The following is a 22,082-nucleotide window of genomic DNA, read 5'->3' as shown; positions in this document are numbered from 1 at the left end:
CCTTCTCTGCTGGTTGTGTTGAGATGTTTCTCTCAAGCAATAGATTAAAAAAGTCTTGCTTTCTTGGATTTAAGTTCATTTTACTCTAGCTGGTATGTTTTAATCTGCAGTACCCTAACTTCAAAATCAGATAGTATATTCTTGAGCATCATTGTGTCAGAAAAGTTTTTGAATTTTATCTTGTTTATTTTTATGGCATTAATAAAAATGTTCAGAGTTTCTGTGCTGGGAAGCTTTTGTAAACATTAATGAAGTGGCTCAGTCTTCTACAAATCAGTTAATAAAACTGCACTGAAGCAGATGGGAGATGTCTAGGCTCACATTATCCTCAGTTTCTTAAATGCATATCTGCTTTCTTATGTCTAAATGGTGAACTGTTTTGACAAATCATAAGCAATAAAATACTTTGATTACATCTGTGAGTGAGACGAGGAAGTTCAGAAGTGGTACCCGTTATTTTCATTGGCAGAAACTGAATTTTGTATGAAATCTAGAGAGAGTTTGTTGTTGTCCTGGATTATCTGAAAGGCTTTTGCTAATACCAAAGACCCCCAAAAGCTCAGCTGTTGGTCTGCCATTGTCCTAATTTGTTGACTTCAGAAGGAGTTTAAAAAATGTTTTTTAAATTTGCAGTTTAGGAGGGTAGTGTTATTACTTGCAAATCTCAATGGCATATATAAAGTGCATAGGTCTATCCTTGTGGTAACACCAGCCTTATAACTGAAATATCTGTATCCATAGCCATTTATTGGATTTTAAAAAAATAATTAATAAGATTAGTGCCTTTGTGAGATACCAGGAGTTAAATTTCCAAAGCATGTGGGCAAGGTACATGTGAGGTCCTTCCTTCATCACTTCCAAAGCAGACACAGTAGTCAGCTGCTTTCATTACTTAATAGTGTGAGGTTTGGGTCAACTATGCCTTTAAAGCTAAGCTGAAAGTTTCAATCGATAGTGCCAAGAAAACTGGTTAGAAAAGATGAAAAACTGTAGGGTAGGAGGTTTAGAAACCAGCAACAATGATTTGAAATAGTCCCTTGAAGCCATGATGAGATTTGTAGCTGTCCCTAACAGTATCCTGAAGGGTGAAATTTATAATTCCAGTGTAGTGTGTGATGTGAAGCTAAATGACTTTAATCTTGTTACTAAATAGTAGGTAGGAAAAAACAAGAACATGTTTTACACATATTTGAATCTGAGTGTGCATGTAGCTTAAAAGAGAAAATCTGCTTAAATTTTCTTTATATGGAGAGAGTTGTATTTCTTTATTACTTGTAGTCAGAATAAAGCAATAAAAAGTACAAAAAGATCTCTGGGGCTTAGCAGGTTGATATATATTCCTTAATTTAGTTTCATTTTTTGTTTTTTGAAAACAGAAAAGAAATAAAGGTGTTTATTTGTTCAACCTGCTTATTTATCTGTGATGTTTTCAATAGGTTTTTGATTCAGCAGGAGGACATGGATTTGCTGGTGTGCAGAATTCAGCCAACTCTGCTGAGGTACGATATGCCTGTTCTCATTCTGCATCATCATGTTTTTGAATTCCTGAATGCATTTCTCTAAGGTAATGGCAGGGCTGGTTCAGAGACCCTAAAGAGGTTCATAAAATGTAATTATTGTTAGATGACAGGATTAAAACTCTGATAATGATACCAGTTTAACATAAGTTTCTGAGCATTCATGGTGAAACCAAACCAAACCCCTAGAAGCTTCTTCACACACTAATGCATACAGTCAGTCTGTACACTGTGAGAGAGACTTGGGGCCGAGCTTGTTTGAAAGCATCCTTCACAGAATGGCAAATCACAGGGTGGTTTGGACTGGAAGAGACCTTTATAGGTCGTCTAGTCTAACCCCCTTCAGTAAACATGAAAATCTTCAACTAGATCAGGCTGCTCTGAGTCCCGTTCAATCTGACCTTGATGGTTTCCAGGGATGGGATGAAACCCAAGGTATATTTTTCCTCTTTGTCTGCTTCAACAGAACCTTTGTATTTTGAGTTTTAAGGCAATAAAATCTATATAAAGTCTGTGGACCATCCCATCAGAGAAGTGAGAATTAATATAAAGCTGGAGATGGCCCAAGTAAAGGAGAAGGATGGAGCATCCTTCAGCAGCATTACCCAGCAAATAGCTGGGATTGATGCTCTCTTATGCCCAAGGGGAGGAGTTCAATTGCTTTTCCCTGCCTGGACTCAGTCGTGGTCCTTCTCCTTTCCTTCAGCCTCCCTGGGGCATAGTGTTGCCATCCCCCAGCCTGGAAGGGCATCTCCCACTGACAGCAGCTAATCCTGTAACGCTGTTTTGCCTTCTGAAAGTATCTTCACATTTTGTCTGTTCTTTGCAAAAGTGGATTGAAATACCTGAATTCCCTTTGTTACTTGGCCACTTGCCTGTTATTTTCTGGAGTAGAGAAAGTATTTAAACCAAATCACTCCTCTGTTTTCAAAATAAATTTTAATTATGGGTTTGAAATCAACTCTTGTAAAGAACACTTAACAAATTCCTCCAGAATGTACCATTATGTGTGGTGTTAGATGGCATCCATCTCCCATCTTAGAGAGAGCAAGCACAGTTCATTCCTGTTCAAACATGCTGAAACATGGAAAGGTTTGCCATGTGAGAAGAGACCAAATCTCTTGGGCACAGCCCCTGAAGGTTTCTCCTGGAGGGCTGTGACACCAGTCCCTCAATTGGATGCCAACCTCTGCTGGGGCTGGGAGGTTGATGGAGCTGCCTTATACTGCAGGGTCTGCTGTGGTTCTCCTGTCCTTTGGTCTAACCAAGAGCATTTTCTCCTCCTGAACCCTTCTAAGGAGACAGGGAAATGTTTTGGAGTCACTGGGGAGCAGGCAAAATGAAATGCTCTCCCTTTGGTGAAGTGTCAGCAAAGGGAGAAGGTCCGTCTTCTTGTCCCAGCTATAGCTAAAGCAGCCTTCTCTAAATTCAGGCAGGGGCTCACAGCCCTGTTCCCCAGGTAGAGGGTGACCATCAGAGGTCAATGTGGCTGCAGGTTTTGGGCCAGGATTAAAATATTTAGCGGGGTTGTCTTTCAAGACTAGAAAAAACCACACAATTTTGGTGCTGAGCAGAGCTCTGGAGCTAGAAAAACATTTTTTTCCTTATTATTTCAATCCTATTTCTGAAACCTTTTTTCAATGGGTATTAAATACAGCGTGGGCATTTTTAAGATCCTGACATTTTGGTGAATCATACAACAACTCAGAAATGATTCATCATAACTTTGAAAACTGTTACTCTGGCATCAGCCTGGTTTCACTGGCTGATTTAAAATTTAAAAAAAAACAACAAAAACCGCATCAAAACTTTTATGAAATGCTGCCTGCAGAGGGTAGCGAATGACAAATAGTGAAGTCTGCCAGGGAAGCTGTATTTTCCCTGAAAAGGATGATAAAACCAGAGGCAAATAGTGGGAGGAAATTATGAAGTAACCTATTGGTCCTGCAGCAGCCCTGTGGCACAACATGTGACAGTCTGCAAATCCTGGCGCCTCTTTCTGGAAAATTGGATGGGTTGTTATAACTTCATGTGGCAATGAATGAATGAACTATTGTGGAATTGGTCACTGCAGGCATAACAGGAAAAAAAATCCCTTTTCATGTCAGATTTTCTGAGACGGAAAATGTGGATGAAGCAACGGTTCCTTGACTGCAGTTAAGGAACACAGTCATGTTTAATAACAGAGGGAAGTTTATCTCAAATTGTATGCTTGAGCATCAGTGTACGTGGCAAGGAAGGGATGTAGCTTACATTGGCTGCAGATCTTTCTGTCCTGTTATAAAAGCTGACATCGAAAGGTGGCCTTGAACCTATTTCTCATCACCTTAATCCTCTATGATATGAAGTTATGGGTTTTATTTTCATCTCTGGCAATCGTGAGATTTATTTCAGTTGCACAGATTTGAAGTGCTAGTGTTGCAGGGCAGTAAACCATTGTAGTAGTTGCAAACATCCCTTGATGAGGCAAGCATAGTATTGGTTTTCCCTGGAGGAAGCCACCAGGGAAATTCAGCCTGACTCATTTTGCTAATCTCTTGTAGCCTTCCTGCTTTTCCCCTTTCTCCTTTCTGTTATTTACACTGTGGAGGTAAGTCAGGCTGCATTCCCAGGCCGCTGATTTAGTGCTGAGAGGACTACAATTCCACAGGAATAATCTTCTTCAACATCACCAGCGTTACAAGCAGGCTGTACCTACAGCCACCAAGGTCAAACTTCACCTGGTGTAGATTTCAACACTGCCTTAATTGCAGTAGCAGAACACCACTCCTGTTATGTATAAGTTGATGAATTTCAGTAGGATTTCCATCACCTGTGTTAATTGAAACTTCATGTTCAATTAGTTAAAAGGGACGGTTGAAATCAAGACAGACAAGATTAATGAATAGACTTAGTTCATTAATATTATTCCACCAAACCAGTGTTATTCTGGCATCACATTATTACTATGCCACAATCTGAGTTGCCTGTAACCTACCTGAATTTCTGCATTGTTTGGTAATTACCTGGACAGGATTGCTTGCTTCATCATTTTTACAGACACAGTTTGTTATTTGCAAAAAGAAAGTAATGTTAGTCTCTCTGTTGCTACTGACAGATTGTTGTCAATAACTTTGCTGCCTGCTGCAAGGGAAAGAGTCCTTGTGCAGCTTTTACAGCAGCTTTTAATTGTGGTGCACCTCTGGGCTTGTGTCTTGGTAGAGGGGGGCAGAATTGTGTGTTAAGGGTCTTCAGGCAACAAATCCCCCCAGCCCAACAAACAAACAAAAATACTAACAAAAAGCATGAAGGAGGTAGGGATGCCTGAGAACAGCTCAGGATATCTTAAGATATGCCTTGGGTAGAAGCCTTAGAACTTTATGGAGTTATTGTCCCTTTCCAGTGACTGCATGGGGAATCAAGGGACCCCATCTGCATAAACTTAAATGCCTTGATAGAGGTAATTAGGTGATGTGCTGAATAGGCTGACCCAAATAACATATGAAACCCCAAATTCTGAACAGCTCTTGGTGTTTGTCTTCTCCTTGTGTACTTTTTTTTGAAACATGCAGCCTGAAGTAAAGTACAGGAGAAAGTGGGAAAGTGAAGGGTGAGAAAATGACAGGGAATTTATTTAGGACTGATGTTATTTGATCAAGCACAGTGGCGTTGGAAAGAGGGAGAATGTGGAGCAAAATGGTAAACAGGCCATGGTAAACCCTCTGTTGCCAATGAAACACGATGTTCTCAAACTGTAAATAGAATAGGAGAACGTTAGTCCTTCTTTAGTCTCTTATTTTTTTAATGGCTAGCGTTGCTCCACAGTGCTCTCTGCTGGAATTTTGTTGTCATTTTCTGTTAAAATGACACTAATTACATTTATTTATTTATTTACAGAGTTCTTTTACATGTATTAGTTAAGTAAAATTGTAATTGTCAGTTCTTCATAAAAAATTATTTCTACTGTGATATTATACCAGGTCGCTACATATTTTCCACAATCAGTTAAATCAATGATTAACATGAGCTAGCAAGTTCAGTCTGAGTTCTAGAAAATCAGGTCTTTGATAGTGAATGAGAGCAGCTAACAGAACTCTTTCCCTGGCTTGCCCTGGAGAAAATACACAGCACTGTTTTTGAATATATAGCCACTGCAAACTGCTAATGTAATTTCACTTTTTTGTTTTGTTTTGGTTTTTAACATCCACATGTGTTAAACCTTTCTCCCTTGTTTCCAGCAGCAAGTGGACGATTTTTTGAATGTCTACTGCTCAGTGCCAGAGAGCATCCAGAAGGAGAATGCATGGGAAACACAGACCTATGTTCATTTCTGTGACGGCCAAGCAGTGGCGCTGACACTCAAGCCTGAGCACAGGGTGGAGGACGTTTTGTCTTTGGCATGCAAGGTACTTATTTTTCATGCACAATTTCACCTTGTAAATAGCTGTGGACTCGAGAAGGAGCACAGCATATCAGTGGATGCATAAACAGGGAAACTGTGATAAGATTATCATTATATATAACAATACAGTAATGGCATAATATATAACTAATAATACATGATAAGCATCTCCCTGTCACTGCCTCAAGGAACATTGCTCTCTCTCCTTAGTGTGTTTTTTATATGCTGTAGCCAAGGCAGCAGGGCTGTGGAAAGGTTTTCAAAAGGTGTTGCTAGAGACAGCACACAGGGGGTACTTCAAGAGCAGTGACAGTGTGCCAGGTAGTCAGCCCTGGGAAGTTTCAGCACGTGTCCACTCTGTGTTGTCCTTGCAGCAAACCCGGTTGTTCTGTGCAAATTAATCACAGGGGAGCAACAGGGACTGGTTGAGTCAGAGCCAGCAGATCAAGACATTTAAGACTGCTGTGACAAAGGCTGTCATATAGGTTTGCTTCTGAAAGGACCTTTTTAAGCTTTTAATTAAATACAAGCTCTATTTGTGAATTTCAAAGAGTGTGTTTGCTTGTGAAAGTCAGTGCTGGCAATTTGAGAGGGATTGCTATAGACCATGGAACAGGAAACTGAATCACAGGCTGAACATAAAATAGAAATACCAGTTTTAGCTATGGACAAAACATAATATACCTAACATTTCTGCCTCTGTATGTGTCAGTGCTTGAACTTAGCTCTATAACTTCATGATTCAGGCCACTAAAATGATGCTAGACAGCTTTTTGGAAAAAGTAACTCTTTACCCCCAAGTTCTGTTTTCTGGCCAACTGGTAAATATATTTTATTTACTTCACAAGGGGAAAAACAGGGAAAAAAGGAATCCTGTGCCGGACAAGATCCAGCTGCAGCTTTTGGCATAGGTTATGGTGAATTTCCATGTGAATTCATTGAACTGGTTTGAAGTTAATGAATTTTGAGTCTTTAATGGAGGAAAGGGCCCAATTTAATGGCTCTTTTCATGTGCTTATATTGGAAAAAAGAAAAAGAAAAGCTTTTGACAATCCAGAGTAAACTGTAGATATAAAATCAAAATAATGGCACTGATTTAGGCAAGTCCCAGTGCAACTCCAGGGCATGTTTAAGAAGAAATTATCTTCTTGTGGCTTCTCCTGGTGGAGACTGAATCCTTGAGAAAATGTTTAATGTTTGGTTTTAAAAACTTGTCTGTACCCTGCCAGGCTGAAGGGATTGTCTGATACACGACTTGGCCAGCAGGTGGCACGGGAGAGCCAGAACGTTTTGAAGTTCTTAGGGTGCCGTAGGAAACCACTAAAGGAGGAAATAAAATTTATAAAAGTAAAATCAAGTTGAAAAGGAAATTCCTTACCTCTCTTACTCTGTCATTCCAAAATATTTGTAATTGTAAAGCTGACTTTTAATTTTCATTGTCTGTATCGCATGAAAATTTAGTTTTAAATTCCTTGATTATTTTCTTATATGTTTTTCTGTTTTATTTTGTCTTTCTATTCTGTGTGTAAAGCTTTTCATAAGCATTCTCTAATGCTGAATACTTTCTGCTCATCTATCCTGGTTCTTTTCCCTCTTACATTTTCATTCTGCTCTGGTGAGTGTAAGGAATCTTTCTTCTTAACAGAAAATATTTGAATGCTGTGTGGATAAGGCTAAAGTTCAGAAGAATTTTTAGGGCCTTATTTTTCACCTTCATCCATGCTTTATGGGACTTATACTTTCCTCATTTCTGTTTTCCATCTGAGGTCTTCAGATAGCATGTATAAAAAACTTGTGCATTCAAATTCAATTTTTCAGGATGCAGAACTTGTAAACTGCAGCATGTAATAAAATGTTAATTACCAGTTACTCAGTAGAGTTAGATTTTGTAAGCTGCTGAGATGCATTAAAGGGGTTAAATAACCCTCAGGGAGGCTGTCAGTCCTCTTCTTTTGGAAATGTTGCTTCCTCCTGTTTCAGAATTGTTGGTCTCTTAGTATGCTAAAATGAGATGTTTTGTGCCATAGTCTCACCAGTATCCTGATTTTTTCAGAGCCTCCCATCAGGGGCTCAGCAGTTTCAGGCTAATATCCTTTGGGAATATCCCTATTTCCCTTTGGCTTCCTGTTGAGACAGGATCTTTGCTTTTACCTCATGTGGTAAAATAAAAAAATAGGGGAAACTCTCTGATCATAGATGAAACCCAGCAATAAAAATAAAATCTAATAAAGGCAAACCCTTAGGGAAGCTGCTTGCCATCCCATCCCCTCTCCTAACTGGCCATACATGCATACACATTTTCTACATCAGAAGCAAAAGCTGCTGAGCAGACCTGAATCATTAGAAGTAGTCATAGAAAAAGGTGGTTGTGAGTGTTAAGTTCAAAAGGACAGAGGACTGTTGAAATATCTTTGGAAACATATATTAGTGCTCAGTTAATCTAATAGCCAAGACATAATGTTTATGAAAGGATTTGAGAGGATCAGAAGGCAAAATGGAAATAGCACTTTAACCTTATATTTTAAGCAATGCATCTAGTTTTGTTTATACTACAAAAATAGGTATAAAATTACTTTTTTGAGATTGCTTTTGCATGATTTTAGAAGCTTGTGTGTGTGTCACTTCTCTGTCTTCTAGGATTCTGGAAATAAATAACGAATAATTACAAACTCCTTTTTTCTTCTTCTTTAGATGAAACAGCTGGAGCCAAGACACTATGGCCTACAACTCAGAAGACTGGTTGATGAAAATACTGAGTATTGTGCTCCTGAACCATATGAATACATAGTAGACCAGGAAAGTGGGACTCCTTTTAGTTAAAGCTTAGTGATGTCTGTAGCTGCAGTTGAGTTATCACCTACAAATATGTGAAATTTAGAGCTAAAATAAGATTTTAAAGCTGTTTTGGGCCTGCTTTCTGTCATTCTGGTTCACAGTTTTGAGTGGCTAGGTGCTGTAAACACTTTCTTCAAGAAATGTTTGACGATTTGAATGAGGCTTTTAGCACAAAAGTAAAGTGTCAGCTTGTACTCCAGGGTGGGTTTTTGGTCTTTAGCTTTAGTCCCACTCATGGTGATGCTTACACAGTAACACAGTTCTCTATGTAAAGACAGCAAGTCTTGGTGCAGAGAATATTGTGCTTATTTCTCATACTATATCTGGAGTTTAATGCTTGCGTTCTCATAATTTAATGACTTTTGCTATTGTTCTTTTCTAACAGGTGTATGATGAAATAGAAATTTGTCCATTAAATGTTTATCATGTTCATCTTACAAAGACTGAAAACATAAGTGATTATGGTAAGCTCTCAGGAATTCTTTTTATTCTTCTCACTGCTTTCTTTCTCTCTTTGGGGCTTTTTTGCTTCTGAGAGCAGATAGAGCCATCTTTGATAGCTCAAAGTGTGAGTCTGCAAAGAACTCGAGGCATTATAACAAAGACCCAAACTGACTGTTTTACACTGGCAAGTGCCTTTTTTATGTCCTGGAAGGGTCCACTTTCTAATTTTCCTACAGTGGCCAAATAATTGAAGCATGGGCTTGTCAGAAAAATGAATGTCCTTTGCGAGGACTAATATAAGTGCTCTCAGTCAGGCAATGGTCAAGGTCTGCCTTTTTTTGGTGGTGGGATCCTCTGTTGGCACAGTATCAAAAGTATACTTTGGAACTAGTTCTGAGAGGCTTTTTGTCCATGGGAGGTAGTTATGCCTAGAAATAATTACATACCTTGCAAGGATACCTTTTTAAGGCATTTTTGTGCTGTGCTTTAGCTGCAAGTCAGTTTTAAATTATTATTTTCTGGCCTTTCCCACTCATTAGTCTAGTATGGTTTGCTACTTTATAGTTTGGGTTTCCAGTTTTTGGAACTGTTTAATACACCTCTATGTCTGATGGACACTGTAGAACTCTTACTGTAATGATGGGCTGTTCTGTGTTATGGAAATATCATGGAACTGAGGTAGAAAGTACTTTTTTTGGAACTTAATTTTTTTTTTTTACAGCAGAGCATGGCATTTTCTGGGAGTTGAAATGTCTTACTAATTTTAACAGGCCTTACAATGACTGGGTAACCATGTGATAATTTTTATATGCTCTCTAGGTGTGTTCTTATGAGAAGTATTTTCCTTCTCATGTAAAGTCTACTAAATACAGGAAATAAAAGGGAAATGTTCTGAAGAAAGTTTATTTGATTTAAGCCTCTTTTACTTCAGGCTTTGCTGTCACGGCCCAAGTTGCTGAAAATGAGCATCTCACCCATATCTTTGTAAGTGATGTTCTCCCCGATGGACTGGCATACAAGGAAGGTACTGTTCTATCTGTGTTTAAAACTATTCTTCATTATCTTTTTCGAGTCCAAAAACTTGAAGGAGCTTTAGTCATGCTGTCTGAAATGTTTCTTGGCTTTTACTGTTCACAGTTTTCTTTCCTGAAGACCACGGCAAGTATGTAATAGTAGGAAAAATAGTGTATACAGAGTAACTGAATTATCCTTTCAGTCTAGTGGGGACAGTTCTTGTTCCTCCTTGGAGACAAAGTCTGTGTTCAGCCATCCAACTGAGTGCTTTTGCACAGAGGAATAAACTGAGAAAGAGTTCATCTCACACTAGGGAACTTCATGGGCTTGATCACTTTCTATGACCCATTGCTTCCACTTTTGCTGGCAGAAAGCCTTCCTCCCCAGAATTGTTTTCTGCATACATTTCTGTGAGCACCTTCCCACTGTGCTCCTCAGAAACTGTGTCTCTCTTTATCAGCACGTGTGAGGATCATGTAGGTTCTGCTCTCTGAAAAACAGCCCCAGACAAATGGAGACAGAGATATTGGTTTGCTACCTGATGGTAATACCTGCTTGGTTTTGCTGACTTAGGAAGACAGCACTTGCCACTATTTAGATTTATATAAAAGCTGATAAAAACTCAATCCTTAGTTGTTGCAGCTTTGCATGAATAATTTGATCTGTGTGACTAGTGCCTTTTTCTTCACAGATGATGAAATATGTGTTATGCTGCTGTATAGTGATGGTGTCTGGTTGTGAGAGGTGTCTCTATTCTAATCTTGAAAGCTGTGCTGCTCTCCCACCCACCCAATTCTGTAGCATCTTTAAACAAAACCAACTTGATTGCTGTAGTGTGGGTAGCACTTATCAAAGTAAGCAAGTTTGAGGTCAATCTATATAATTCTAGCATAAATAAAGCTCCCATTGGTTCTAATGGACTTGTGGTAGGATTAGGCTATTTGAATTCAAACCAAAAAGATAAAAGGCAAATCAGCATAAGGTTTGGGTTGTGAACCTTCTAATATTACATTACCTTTCTTTTTTTTCTCTCTTTACTTTCACATGCTGCCAGGGCTCCGAGTAGGCAATGAAATCCTGAGCATAAATGGAGAGGCTGTGTCTGATCTTGATCTCAGGCAGATGGAGTTACTGTTTTCAGAGAGAAGTGTAATGCTTACAGTGAGAACGAGCCATTGTGGGACCCAGCAACCCTTATGTGTGTCCTGGTCAGATGGTGACATTTCCAGGGATCCAAAGAGTTTGTTGCCTCCTCCAAACCAGTCACAGCTCCTGGAAGAGTTTCTAGATAACTTCAAAAAGAACACAGCAAATGGTAAGAAATTGACAATAATTCTATTACTTCCACTTCACTTCAAATATCACTGTTTTTTAAAACTCAGTCATGATTAAAATTATGTGCTTGCCTTAAAAACACAAGTAAAAACTGTTGAAATTCCATTTGTGCTCAATATCTGTCTGTTATTATGTTTTAGGGAGCAGAAATGGAACAGAATATGATTATGTCTGCAGGGAAATGATAATATTTTAATCTGTTTGTCTGTACCATCCAGTATTATCAAGTGCTCTCTTAACTGCTCTGTGTCATCTTGAGTATCTCCAACACATCCATTTCCCAGGCATCAGTGGTTGAAATGATGTGATGGCTTTCAAAAGCAGAGTATTGTTCTGTGTTTGCCATGCTTTCTGTGTAGCAAAGTACCACTAAGGGAATCTTCAAAGCAATAGTCATCATCACCTCAGAAAGGAGTCATTGAGCTCTGCTCCCATCCAGTGATATTGTGCTCCTGTGGGGTACAGTGGCCACTGTGTAGAATAAAGCCTATGAAAAGAGCTTTTGTGGGGATTGTTCTACCTGCTCATATTCCTTACTCACTGTAATACCAGTGTTTGAAGCCCTGGGTGGAGAATGTATCCCAACAGTGCTGTGTCAGGGTGAGATCCTGATGGGTTGCCATGTGAGGAGCACCAGGCAGGGAAGGTGCCTGTGTGGTAAGGAATGCTCCTGGATGACATCAGAACCCCCAGCCCCAAGGAGGTGCCAATGCTCACCGCTGGGTTGCCTTTTCAGCTGGAAATAGGAGGTGGCACATGGAGGCCTCTGCCACTAGGGGTGGAGACAAGCCATGGACTCCCTTCCCTTCCATTATCTGATATTACTTCACTGGAGAGCCACATCTTGTGATACCAGAACACTTGTGAATGTCTGTCTGAAATAGAAAGTACGTGGGGCTTTGCTCCCCTTTCTTCCCACGCTTGACTATTTTTCAAACAAGATAGAAGCAAATTTAACGAGATTTTCTGTGAAAAAGTGCAATTTCGTCGCTCTGCCTCTGGAGGATGCTAGTAAAATTCTGCAGGAAAGCTAACCAGGATGCAGTGCTGTGTGAAGGGAGCAGCAAGAGATACAAAAAGAGATCGCTGTTTTTTGCATATAATTACGATGACGAGTGTTTTCTGATTAGAATTTTTTTGTAATTAAAAATGGGAGAAGAGAAAGAATCACATAGGAGAAGTTGTTTAAATGGATTTAATTATAAAGCAATTTTATTAGGTCATCTTTTGAAATTAAAAGAAATCTGAATACAAGATTTGTGATTCAGTAAGTAGCATCTCTCTCAGGGGCCTTATTTCAATTTAAAATGCCATTAAATTGACTAGTGGCACATAAAAGTTAGTGTCATAAACCAAAAATTATGATAGAGCTAATTAATTACATAATTATATCAGGGCTATCATCGAGCTTGTTGGCTTGATATCATAGGCCAGCATTACCTCGAGTGTTCAGTGTAATAAATGTATGTGTCCATTCACTAGATCCCTCATTCCTTGGGGATAAATTTGCAACCTGTGCAAATATTCCATTATAATAGGAAATTACTGTAGTATGTATTATACTTTAAGCATTAGTGGATAAAGAGACGTTTGCTTTTCTGCTTTAAAGCAGTTAAGGAATATTTATTTTATTCTGAAAGGGAACAAATAGTTCTAAATTAAGCTCTTTGAGGAGAACTTTTATGTTAATTGAATTCAGTGCTCAGTGTCTGATCACCTGATCAGTTCAAATGGAAACAGAAGAAAATGGCATTATTTTGAATTAATAGGTAATCATAAAGGGTTTAACTGTTCTGTGTCCTGTTACTCAGGAATTGAGTAAGATTTTAGATTAGCAGAGGGGGTATTTAATGATCCAAGCAGGGATTTGGAGGCCAAGGACTCTTAAATTCATATCCAGTCTTTATGAAATTCATAGAATCATTAAGATTGAAAAGACCTTAAAGGTCATCAAGTCCAATGCTCGACCAAACGCCACCATGTCAACCAAACCATAGGCAGCACTCAGTGCCACATCCAGTTGTTCCTTGAACACTTCTGGGAATGGTGACTTCACCACATCCCTGCACAGCGTGTTCCAGTGCTTAACTGCCCTTTCAGTGGAGAAATACTTCCTGATGTCCAACCTGGACATTCTCTGGTGCAGCTTGAGGCCATTTCATCTTGTCCTGTTACTTGTTCTCTGGGAGAAGAGGCCAACTCCCACCTGGATAGATCCTCCTTTCAGGGAGTTGTAGAGAACAACAAAGTCTCCTCTGGGCCTCCTTTTCTCCAGGCTAAGCACCCCCAGCTCTCTCAGCCACTCCTCACAGGACTCTCCAGATCTTTCATCAGCTCCATTGCCCTTCTCTGAACTCACTCCAGCCCCTCAGTGTCCTTCCTGTAGTGAAGGGTCCCAGAACTGGACACAGGATTTGAGGTGTGGCCTCACCAGTGCTGAGTTCAGGGCAACAATCCCTGCCCTGCTCCTGCTGGCCACACCATTGCTGATCCAGGCCAGGATGCCATTGGCCTTCTTGGCCACCTGGGCACAGCTGGCTCATGTTCAGCTGCTGCTGACCAGCACCCCCAGGCCCTTTCCTGCCAGGCCACTTTCCAGCTACTCTTCCCCAAGCCTGTAGCACTGCCTGGGGTTGTTGTGACCCAAGGGCAGGACCTGGCACTTGGCCTTATTGAACCCCAAACCACTGGCCTTGGGCCATGATCCAGCCTGTCCACATCATTCTGCAGAGCCTTCCTGCCCTCCAGCAGATCAACACTCCCACCAAGCCTGGTGTCACCTGCAAGCTGAATGAGGGGGAATTTGATCCCCTTGTCCAGAGCATTCATGAATATATTAGACAGGACTGGCCCCAGCACTGAGCCCAGAGTAACACTGCCCATGACTGGCCTGCAGCTGGATGAGCTCCATTCACCAGCACTCTCTGGGCTCAGCCATCCAGCCAGTTCCTGACCCAGTGAAGAATGCACTTGTCCAAGCCATGGGCTGGCAGTTCCTCCAGGAGAATTCTATGGGAGACTGTGTCAAAAGCTTTACTGAAGGCCAGGTTGGCTTTCCCTCATCCACTGGTTGGGTCACGTTGTCATGAAATGAGATCAGGTTGTACAAGCAGGACATGGCTTTCCTAAACCTGTGCTAGCTGGGCCTGATCCCCTGGATGTCCTGTTTAATACTATTCTGTCTGATTGGGTAGAGTTATGTGAGACTCACTCTTAAGACCACAGTTTTCAAAAATAATTTCTAACATTTTCTTGTCCATATTGAGTCTGTTCTTCTGAAGTAGCACCTTGGAAAATCATTTAGTGCTGGAAGAGGGGACCTTTTTAAAAAATCAAGTTCCATTTGGCTGACGGTACATATCAGGAGTTTAAAACCTCAATGCTTCTGCTGTTGCTTCTTTCTAGAAGTTCCTTGTCTTTCTAGAGTGCTATGAGGATTAATGAGCTAAAATTAAAAAGTGCTTAGAAAATGGAAAATTTCAGCACTGAGTCACACAGTAATGCCCTGCCTAGTGGTTGGCAATGACCACCATGCAAAAGCAAAACAGAATTTACTTAAAATCACTGGCTTCATATAACTTGGACAGTAATAGTTTGTCCACATTTGTTTACAGTTTTGTAACTGTTAGTTGTAACTCTGATGAATGCCTTTTCCTACATATTCTGCTGTGTTAAGGATACCCAATTATACTTCGTGGCAAACCTTGGCAGCTTTTACTGTACAGGAGGGAAGTGATTGACTTTCTCCAAAGCCACTAATTCTGCCACTCCTGAAAATTATTCCCAGGGAATTTTTTGGTGAGAGTGATTCATTTTCTCCAAGAGGTTGTTATACCCTTGTAGCTATATTTTGGACCTGCTGTGGTTGTATCATTTGATCTCCCACATGGCACCACTATGTTCCTGCTGCTTAGCTGCTTGGAGAGTAATAAGCTTATCCTGGAAAAGAAATGAGATGAAATACTTTTAAAAAATGCTCTCATAAATGTGGAGCAACGAAATTTGCTCCAAGCTCCAGTGCCAAGGAAATTAAAGAAATATTTGTGTAGAATTAAAAAATGAGGAAATTGGACTGAAGTTCTTACAGCTGTGGAGCAAAAAAAAAAAAAAGGAAAAAAGAATGCCTAATTTTAAGATGACATGGATATTTGAGGAATAAACAACAGAGAAGGCACAATAATTGAAAACTATATTTAGGGCAATGTGGCGTGGGTTTATACTATATCTATAGATACACCGTATCTGTGGCATGAGGCAGGAGGTAGAAGCATTAGTAGGTGTGAAAATGCATTACAGAATGTTAGTTACTGTCAGAGTTGGGCAATTTTTCTTTTTCCACAGCAAGTGGTTCTGCCAAAAAAAGCTGTCATTTTTGGTTAGCTGACACTGTTGAAATCAACCGTAATTGTAAATAGAACTCCGTGATTAAAAAGCAGAAAAAAAAAAAAGGTGGGGGATGGCAAGTTGGAAATGCTTTAACAAGTTTCCATGATGAAACACTTTTGTCTCTGAGGGTTAAAAAGTTAAATGGGAAAGAAACCACTTAAAAAAAAATAATTAAAAAAAAAAGAAATACGAAAATTATAAGGTAAAAAGTAAATGGACATGTTGTTCCTGTGCTCCATGTTGTACTCCTCACCTGTGGGGCAGGGTGCTCACCTTCTATGCAAGATTTGGGTTCCTATCTGGAACAGTCCCAGGAGCAGTGAAGAAGTCTTGGGTGCTGCTGACAAGGAGGAGGCTTGCTCCTCCTCCTCTTCCTCTAGCCCCATAGCACTCCTCCCACCCCTGTGCTGGCAGCAACACTTGCTGCAGCCCCTGCAGCTAATCAAGGAGAAATCTTTCTCCCCAGCCCCCGCACACCCAGGGAGTTGAACTGATGGGTGCAGAGTTCTGACAAGGGCCAGAGCCAGGTAAGGAGGAGGAGGAGGAGTGGGGAACAGGCAGGTGCCAAGGGAGAGCTGGTTGCAAGGAGAGCAAGGAGAGCACTCTTAGAGGTACAAAGTTCTCCTTCAGTTGAGCTGTGCACAGAACACTGCTCTAGCCACTTTGGACCAAGGGTTTCACCCTCTGCTTTCCTTCCTCTTGCACTGATGCCTGGGCAGCAGTGTAGTCTGGAACATGATGGTTTGAGTCACTCCTGCTGAAGCGATTTTGTGCTGTATAAGGCACGGCTGGAGTCAGGGAGGGAGAGAGGCAGGCTTTGTGCTTTTTGACAAATGGCTGGGCTGTGTGCTCAAGAGGAGCAATTACATTTTAGCTCCTGATCTGCCAAACATTTTCTTTGCAAAGTGTCAGTGCTTCAGGAGGAGCATCAGTGGCTTGAATCCTCACATGGAAAATGGCTCTTATGTTTACCAAGACATGTGCAGCATCTGATTTTTGTCTTAGTAAGCACTCAAAGAAGCAAAGCATATCAGTTGGCCACAGGTTTAATTTTTATATGACTTAATTATTTTAAAAATATGACCTGAATAATAACAACTGATCTAGATTAAATTCCAAGGTACTTCCTGTCTCAAATGCACTTTGCTAGGTGTTCTAGATGCCTGTGTAAAGTGTAATTACAACTCACTGCCTCTCCAGAAAACTTTGCTTCATTCAGCTGTCAGATACCACCGAGTTGAGGGAGGAAAAGGAAGACAGAGGCTGGCTCTGCTGCCAGCTGTCTCTCTGCACGTCACTGTGCACACCTTTCCACACAGCTCCCTGTACATCCTCTTTCAGCCCCAGCCTACCCTGAATATCAGAAAGACCTGTGTGCCCTTCTTAAGAGAAGAGACAAAGTTAGGAGGATGTTGTCACTAAGGTGGCCTCTAGCTCTGACAGCTGGAGACTGTGCCTGGACCACTGGCTCAGACCACTCTGCTTCTTGCCGTTTACCCGTAGTTTTCTGTAAATGTCTTTAATGTATTGCTGAATGCATTTTGTAAACTAAAGTAAAACTAAAACTTAACTGAAAATAATTTTTAAAATAACTTCTACTTTTAGTTCTGCCCAAATCAGGTCCTGTTTGTTTGCCTAGTTGCTGTTTCAACATATAAATTCTCTTCATTATACTGTAGAGCATCTCCTTCCTTGTGCTTTCTGTGTGAGGTATCAAAAAATCTGTTTTTATTATTTCACAGGAAATTCCTTTGAGCTCAGGAGAGGTGAATATGGCTTCTTAGCTTCTCAAGTCCCAAGGATACCCACAGTCCTGTTAGATAATGGGCCCTCATCTCTGTTAGTTGTGCAGATCTGCATACATTGCTCCCTCTTGTCTGGTGAATCTAACACCAGGTATCTGACGGTTTTGTGTGGTCTAAGGCACAACGCACAAGGAAAGCCTCTCTGTAACACAGACATGTAGTCGTCTATGCAGCATGACTGCTTATCTGCCTGAAGATAGATGACTCTGCTGCGCTTTCTTTTTCTTACTTATTACTCAATTCAGTGTGAAACCACATAAGATGTGACAGGACATGCTCGTGAGAGCAAGTGCAAGGGGCGGGCTGTGTGCTGACAGCAGTCTTGGACAGCTGTGGTGGGCTGGCTCCTGCTCCAAGCTGTTTGTACACTGTGAACACAGGTGTCTTTGTCCTGCACTCTTGTGGATCACTGGGAAAAGACTAGGTGTGACCTGTGACAATACCTGGGGCTCTAGCAGGGTATCGATCAATTCAGAAAAGCTTTTGTCTCTTCAGAAGCTGGATCCATTGGAGCACTTGTTGCCTACTGCGTGTTTTGCAATACAAGTGTTTCCCAAGAGTGGTGGTTTAATGAGCTCTTGCTGGCACTTGACAAACTGTCCTGTGGGCTTTCTGCTAGATGTGTGTGCACCAAATTAAAATACTGCTTATGCTATAAAATGCTCTTCGTTGTGCTTTCCTACTGAAAAAGCATTCTGTTCTGCCTTGCTAAATGCTGCTATGATTTAATCCCTGTGAAGTCAGTGGGCCAAATTGTTGGGTTTTTTTTTTTCTGGTGTAAACTTCATTAAACCCTGTATAGCTGCACCTTCTGGCTCAGTGATATGTAGGCATAAATTATCATATTGCCCTTCCTACTGAATTCTGTAGAGTGACAATATGGATAGCAAGGAGGTTTATTAATTATGATAAAGTTAGAGACCTCCACATATAGACTAGTGCTGTAGGCATGATTTAAAACACATCGAACAGCAGATATTCTGTGCTTCACAGAGGTAAAGTAGGTTGAGTAATGATAAAAACTGTCTAAGCTAGCCATAAACTCTTGCTAAACTATTAACTAACTTTTCCTCTCATTTTTCCTTTCTGTTTTCATTACTTTTGTGCCTATAAATCTGAGATGGAGAAGAAAATGTGCCACTGAGGTGGTATAATTGGAACCTGGCCGCCAGGGAAACTGTAGGGAAGAAGGTATTTGTTATGCACTTAGAAAACAAATGCATTTAGGTAACAGTCTGAGAAGCTGGTGTGAAGTGTTAAACTTCAAACTGAAAAGGCTGAACAGCTGCCCAGCAGGCAGTTACTTGGGGAGAGAAAGTTTAGAATGTTAAATAACCGTATAGAAACACTTGAGATGCAGGGACTAATCAGGCATTGCTACAGAAACGCAGGCAACTATTTCCCATTGTGTTGCTAATTTGTATCTCCTATTGATTACTGAATTAGCTAATGAGTCAAATGATTTTGCCTCACCATGAGCTGTTAACGAACAAAGGAATCTAAAGGACTCTGCTCCAGCATCAAAATGGATGTTTCTGTAGATACTTAGGAAAAAAAGAAATATAAGAGAGCATAGAGCAGCCTATAGAAAGTCAAACTTGTACAAGTAGGTGGCTGACTGGAGTGAAGCCACTGTTCAGCATGTCACCCAAAATGTCTTAAGAAAGCCGTATGATACAAGAATATTTGCGTGAACATACTGCCTTTTTCTATACTTGAAAAAGTGGAATGTTAAAAGAAGTGTCACTTTCCTCACTGAAGGGTGAGAACAAAGGAGAAAGACTTGTCCTGACTGATCACTTCAGATCCTAACCACAAGTAGGAAATTCTCTTTGTCTAAGCAGTATCACATATGCAAATAGAAGCAGCCTGGTTGCATTGTACATTGGGAAGCATGTAAAGCACCTTCTGATGTTTCCTGGTTTGCTCATTGAAGCCAAAACATATGGATGAGAGGGGCCATGAAGGGAATCTTCTTGGCTGGTCTGTAATTGCATGTCTTGTTTGGTAACAATTAGTCTAGTTAGTGACAGGCCTCTAGTAATTCTGTGTTTAAGAATTCTGTCTAGGAAGTCTGATGTTATGACAGCTGTATGCTAATTTTCTTCCCAGATTTTAACATATGGAAGGGATTCCTGAATGAGTTTCCAGCTGCACCAAGGAGTCAGTTGTTATAGCCTTGAAGCTAACCTGAGAGTCTACCTTCTAGCTAGTCCAAGATAGGTTACAAAACACTCAGACCACATAAAGTGATAAAAGTCAAAATATCTTAAAGAGATTTAATAATTTCTGAATTACTAAATTCAGTTAATTTTATTTGTGTTTTTCTAACATGTTCAGTTTTCTAGAGACTGGATTTACTTGAACTAGTAGATCCAAGTCACGGTAATTTAGCAATGAAAATTTGAGCTAGTTATCTGAAGTTAGTTCAAAGGCTTTCAGAAGAACTTGAAAATTTCCTAGGCAAAAAGAGGAAGGTGGTTTTGAATTGATAATAAATTTAATAATTCACTATCTTTTTAACTGTTGGTAAAGCAGCATGAAAGCTGTAAACCACTGTACAGTTAGTAACCAGTTACTGCCTACAAATAAATTTGGATTTATTCCAGCATTGGAGTGAATGTTGTGAGTACCAACTTTGGGGAAAAAATGGACTGGCACTGTGTAATAGTTAAAAATTTACACAGATTCCATGAATTGAGCTAACATGAGCACTCACTTAATTGGAGATTAATAGGAATCTGCACTTGGGGTCCATAGTACCTCAGTCTCTTGCTCAAATCCATAGAGAGCCTCATGAAGGGAAGTGAACCAAATTGCTTTGGCTTTCAGCTTGAAGTGGTAGAGAATAGGGTGTGTTTCAATGGACATTTCTCATCGGTGGCTGCAATCTACTTACCTTCTCTTAAAAATCTATTTTCTTAATGCAGAAGTTACCTAGAAACAGTTTTCAGCCTAGAAATCAAATGTGACGATAAAAACTCCTCATGAATAAGCTCAGTGTTTAGCAGAGCCATTTTTCATATGTTCAGGCTTGTACTAGTAAGATGTAAGAATGCAAAAAATTGATTTGTTTGTTTATTTGCTACTATGTCATGCCGAGGAAATAGATGAATAATGAGGTAAAGTAGGACCTTTCAGTCCACTTAGCTGGAGATTAGAGTTCCACTTGTTACTCGAGCTGGACCATTCTTGTGTCATGGTCTTTGAATTTTTCCTCAGCTGACTTATCAACAAATTTCTAATAATCTTTCTCTGGCCAAAGATTGTTTAGAGAAAAAAAGCCTACTTTTATTTGAAGGCCTTGAAGAATTCTTTGTTTCCAAACACCTCTTGATGTTTACCCAGATGTGGGCCTTCATGATGGAAACCCTGGAGCTCCAGTGTCATCTTGTATCACAACTTCTCTAAACTTACCTAGGTGTATCCCTACAACTTCATCTTTTAGACCCTCCTCACTTTTATTAGCAATTTTTTCCAGTGCAAATGACCATTGTGGAACAGTTAATGAATCTTCCATGGAATCTTTTACTGCTTTTCTTCTTCATGACCATAATTATTGTGTTCTTTGAAACCTAGAGAAAAATCTAAAGGGCTGTAGAGATTGTATGGGCTCTGTCATATATCCCAACTGGTGGGTGCGCCTTCCATGCTGATCCCAGGGGATAACACGAGCCAAAGAACTGAAAAGACTTATCCTCACATAAGCAAGCCATATGAGTTATTGATAGCTGAACTAGTGAACTCAGAACCCTTCATCACTCTGGTAAAACTTGGATGCCTCCTTTAACAGAGATTGTGAGAATGTCTCTTGAAAGCCATTCAATAAATTCCTTTGGATCAACAGTTACTTTTTGAAAGATAATTCTTGAAGTTTTTCAGAAAGGAAAAGGATACAGAAGGAAATGCTTACAGATCTATTTTTTCAACTCCATTACAAAAGAGTAAATATACTGTTGAAAACCTGAAATGTATTTGGTTGTGTAGAACCAAAAGAAATAAGCACACACATGATACCTGCCTGGCTGAACTGTTTAACTGACACTATGAGTGCTGGTCTCTGAGGGAGCATTTTTAGAGCTCATTATGCTGATACTTCTCTTCTCCAGGCAATGCTGGAACGGTTCACCTACCACTCCCTGTTTTTCAGTAAGTCTGAAGGCATGAAGACCACCAAAGCTTTGTTCCTTTCTGAGAGTTGGCTCAGACTTTGGTATTATTTGCACTAGGGATTTTGGAAATATTTGTTATCTTTTCTTGGAAGTTTACTTTTCTCTTGATAGTAACATTGGCTAGAAGAATATGAGAACTGTAAGCTTATCATAATTAACTGATCAGGCTGGAGAATTTGCACAACAATGAAAA

The 22,082-nt window shown here is 40.1% G+C and overlaps 1 protein-coding gene across 1 annotated transcript in view; it reads left to right on the top strand.

Moving 5' to 3' along the window:
* Positions 1-22,082, top strand: part of TIAM2 (TIAM Rac1 associated GEF 2) — a 135,834-nt gene that overhangs the window by 74,707 nt on the left and 39,045 nt on the right. Inside the window, exons 9-14 of the mRNA XM_088161699.1 lie at positions 1,437-1,499; positions 5,738-5,902; positions 8,590-8,695; positions 9,120-9,197; positions 10,109-10,201; positions 11,246-11,506. Of these exons, the coding sequence (XP_088017825.1) occupies positions 1,437-1,499; positions 5,738-5,902; positions 8,590-8,695; positions 9,120-9,197; positions 10,109-10,201; positions 11,246-11,506 (766 nt within the window). The remainder of the gene's footprint in view (positions 1-1,436; positions 1,500-5,737; positions 5,903-8,589; positions 8,696-9,119; positions 9,198-10,108; positions 10,202-11,245; positions 11,507-22,082) is intronic.

This window comes from Sturnus vulgaris, chromosome 3, assembly GCF_052056855.1.
Source record: "Sturnus vulgaris isolate bStuVul1 chromosome 3, bStuVul1.hap1, whole genome shotgun sequence".
In the NCBI taxonomy this organism is placed as follows: domain Eukaryota; kingdom Metazoa; phylum Chordata; class Aves; order Passeriformes; family Sturnidae; genus Sturnus; species Sturnus vulgaris.
The sequence above is the reverse complement of the archived record's forward strand: the minus strand, read 5'-3'. Positions and strand labels throughout refer to the sequence as shown.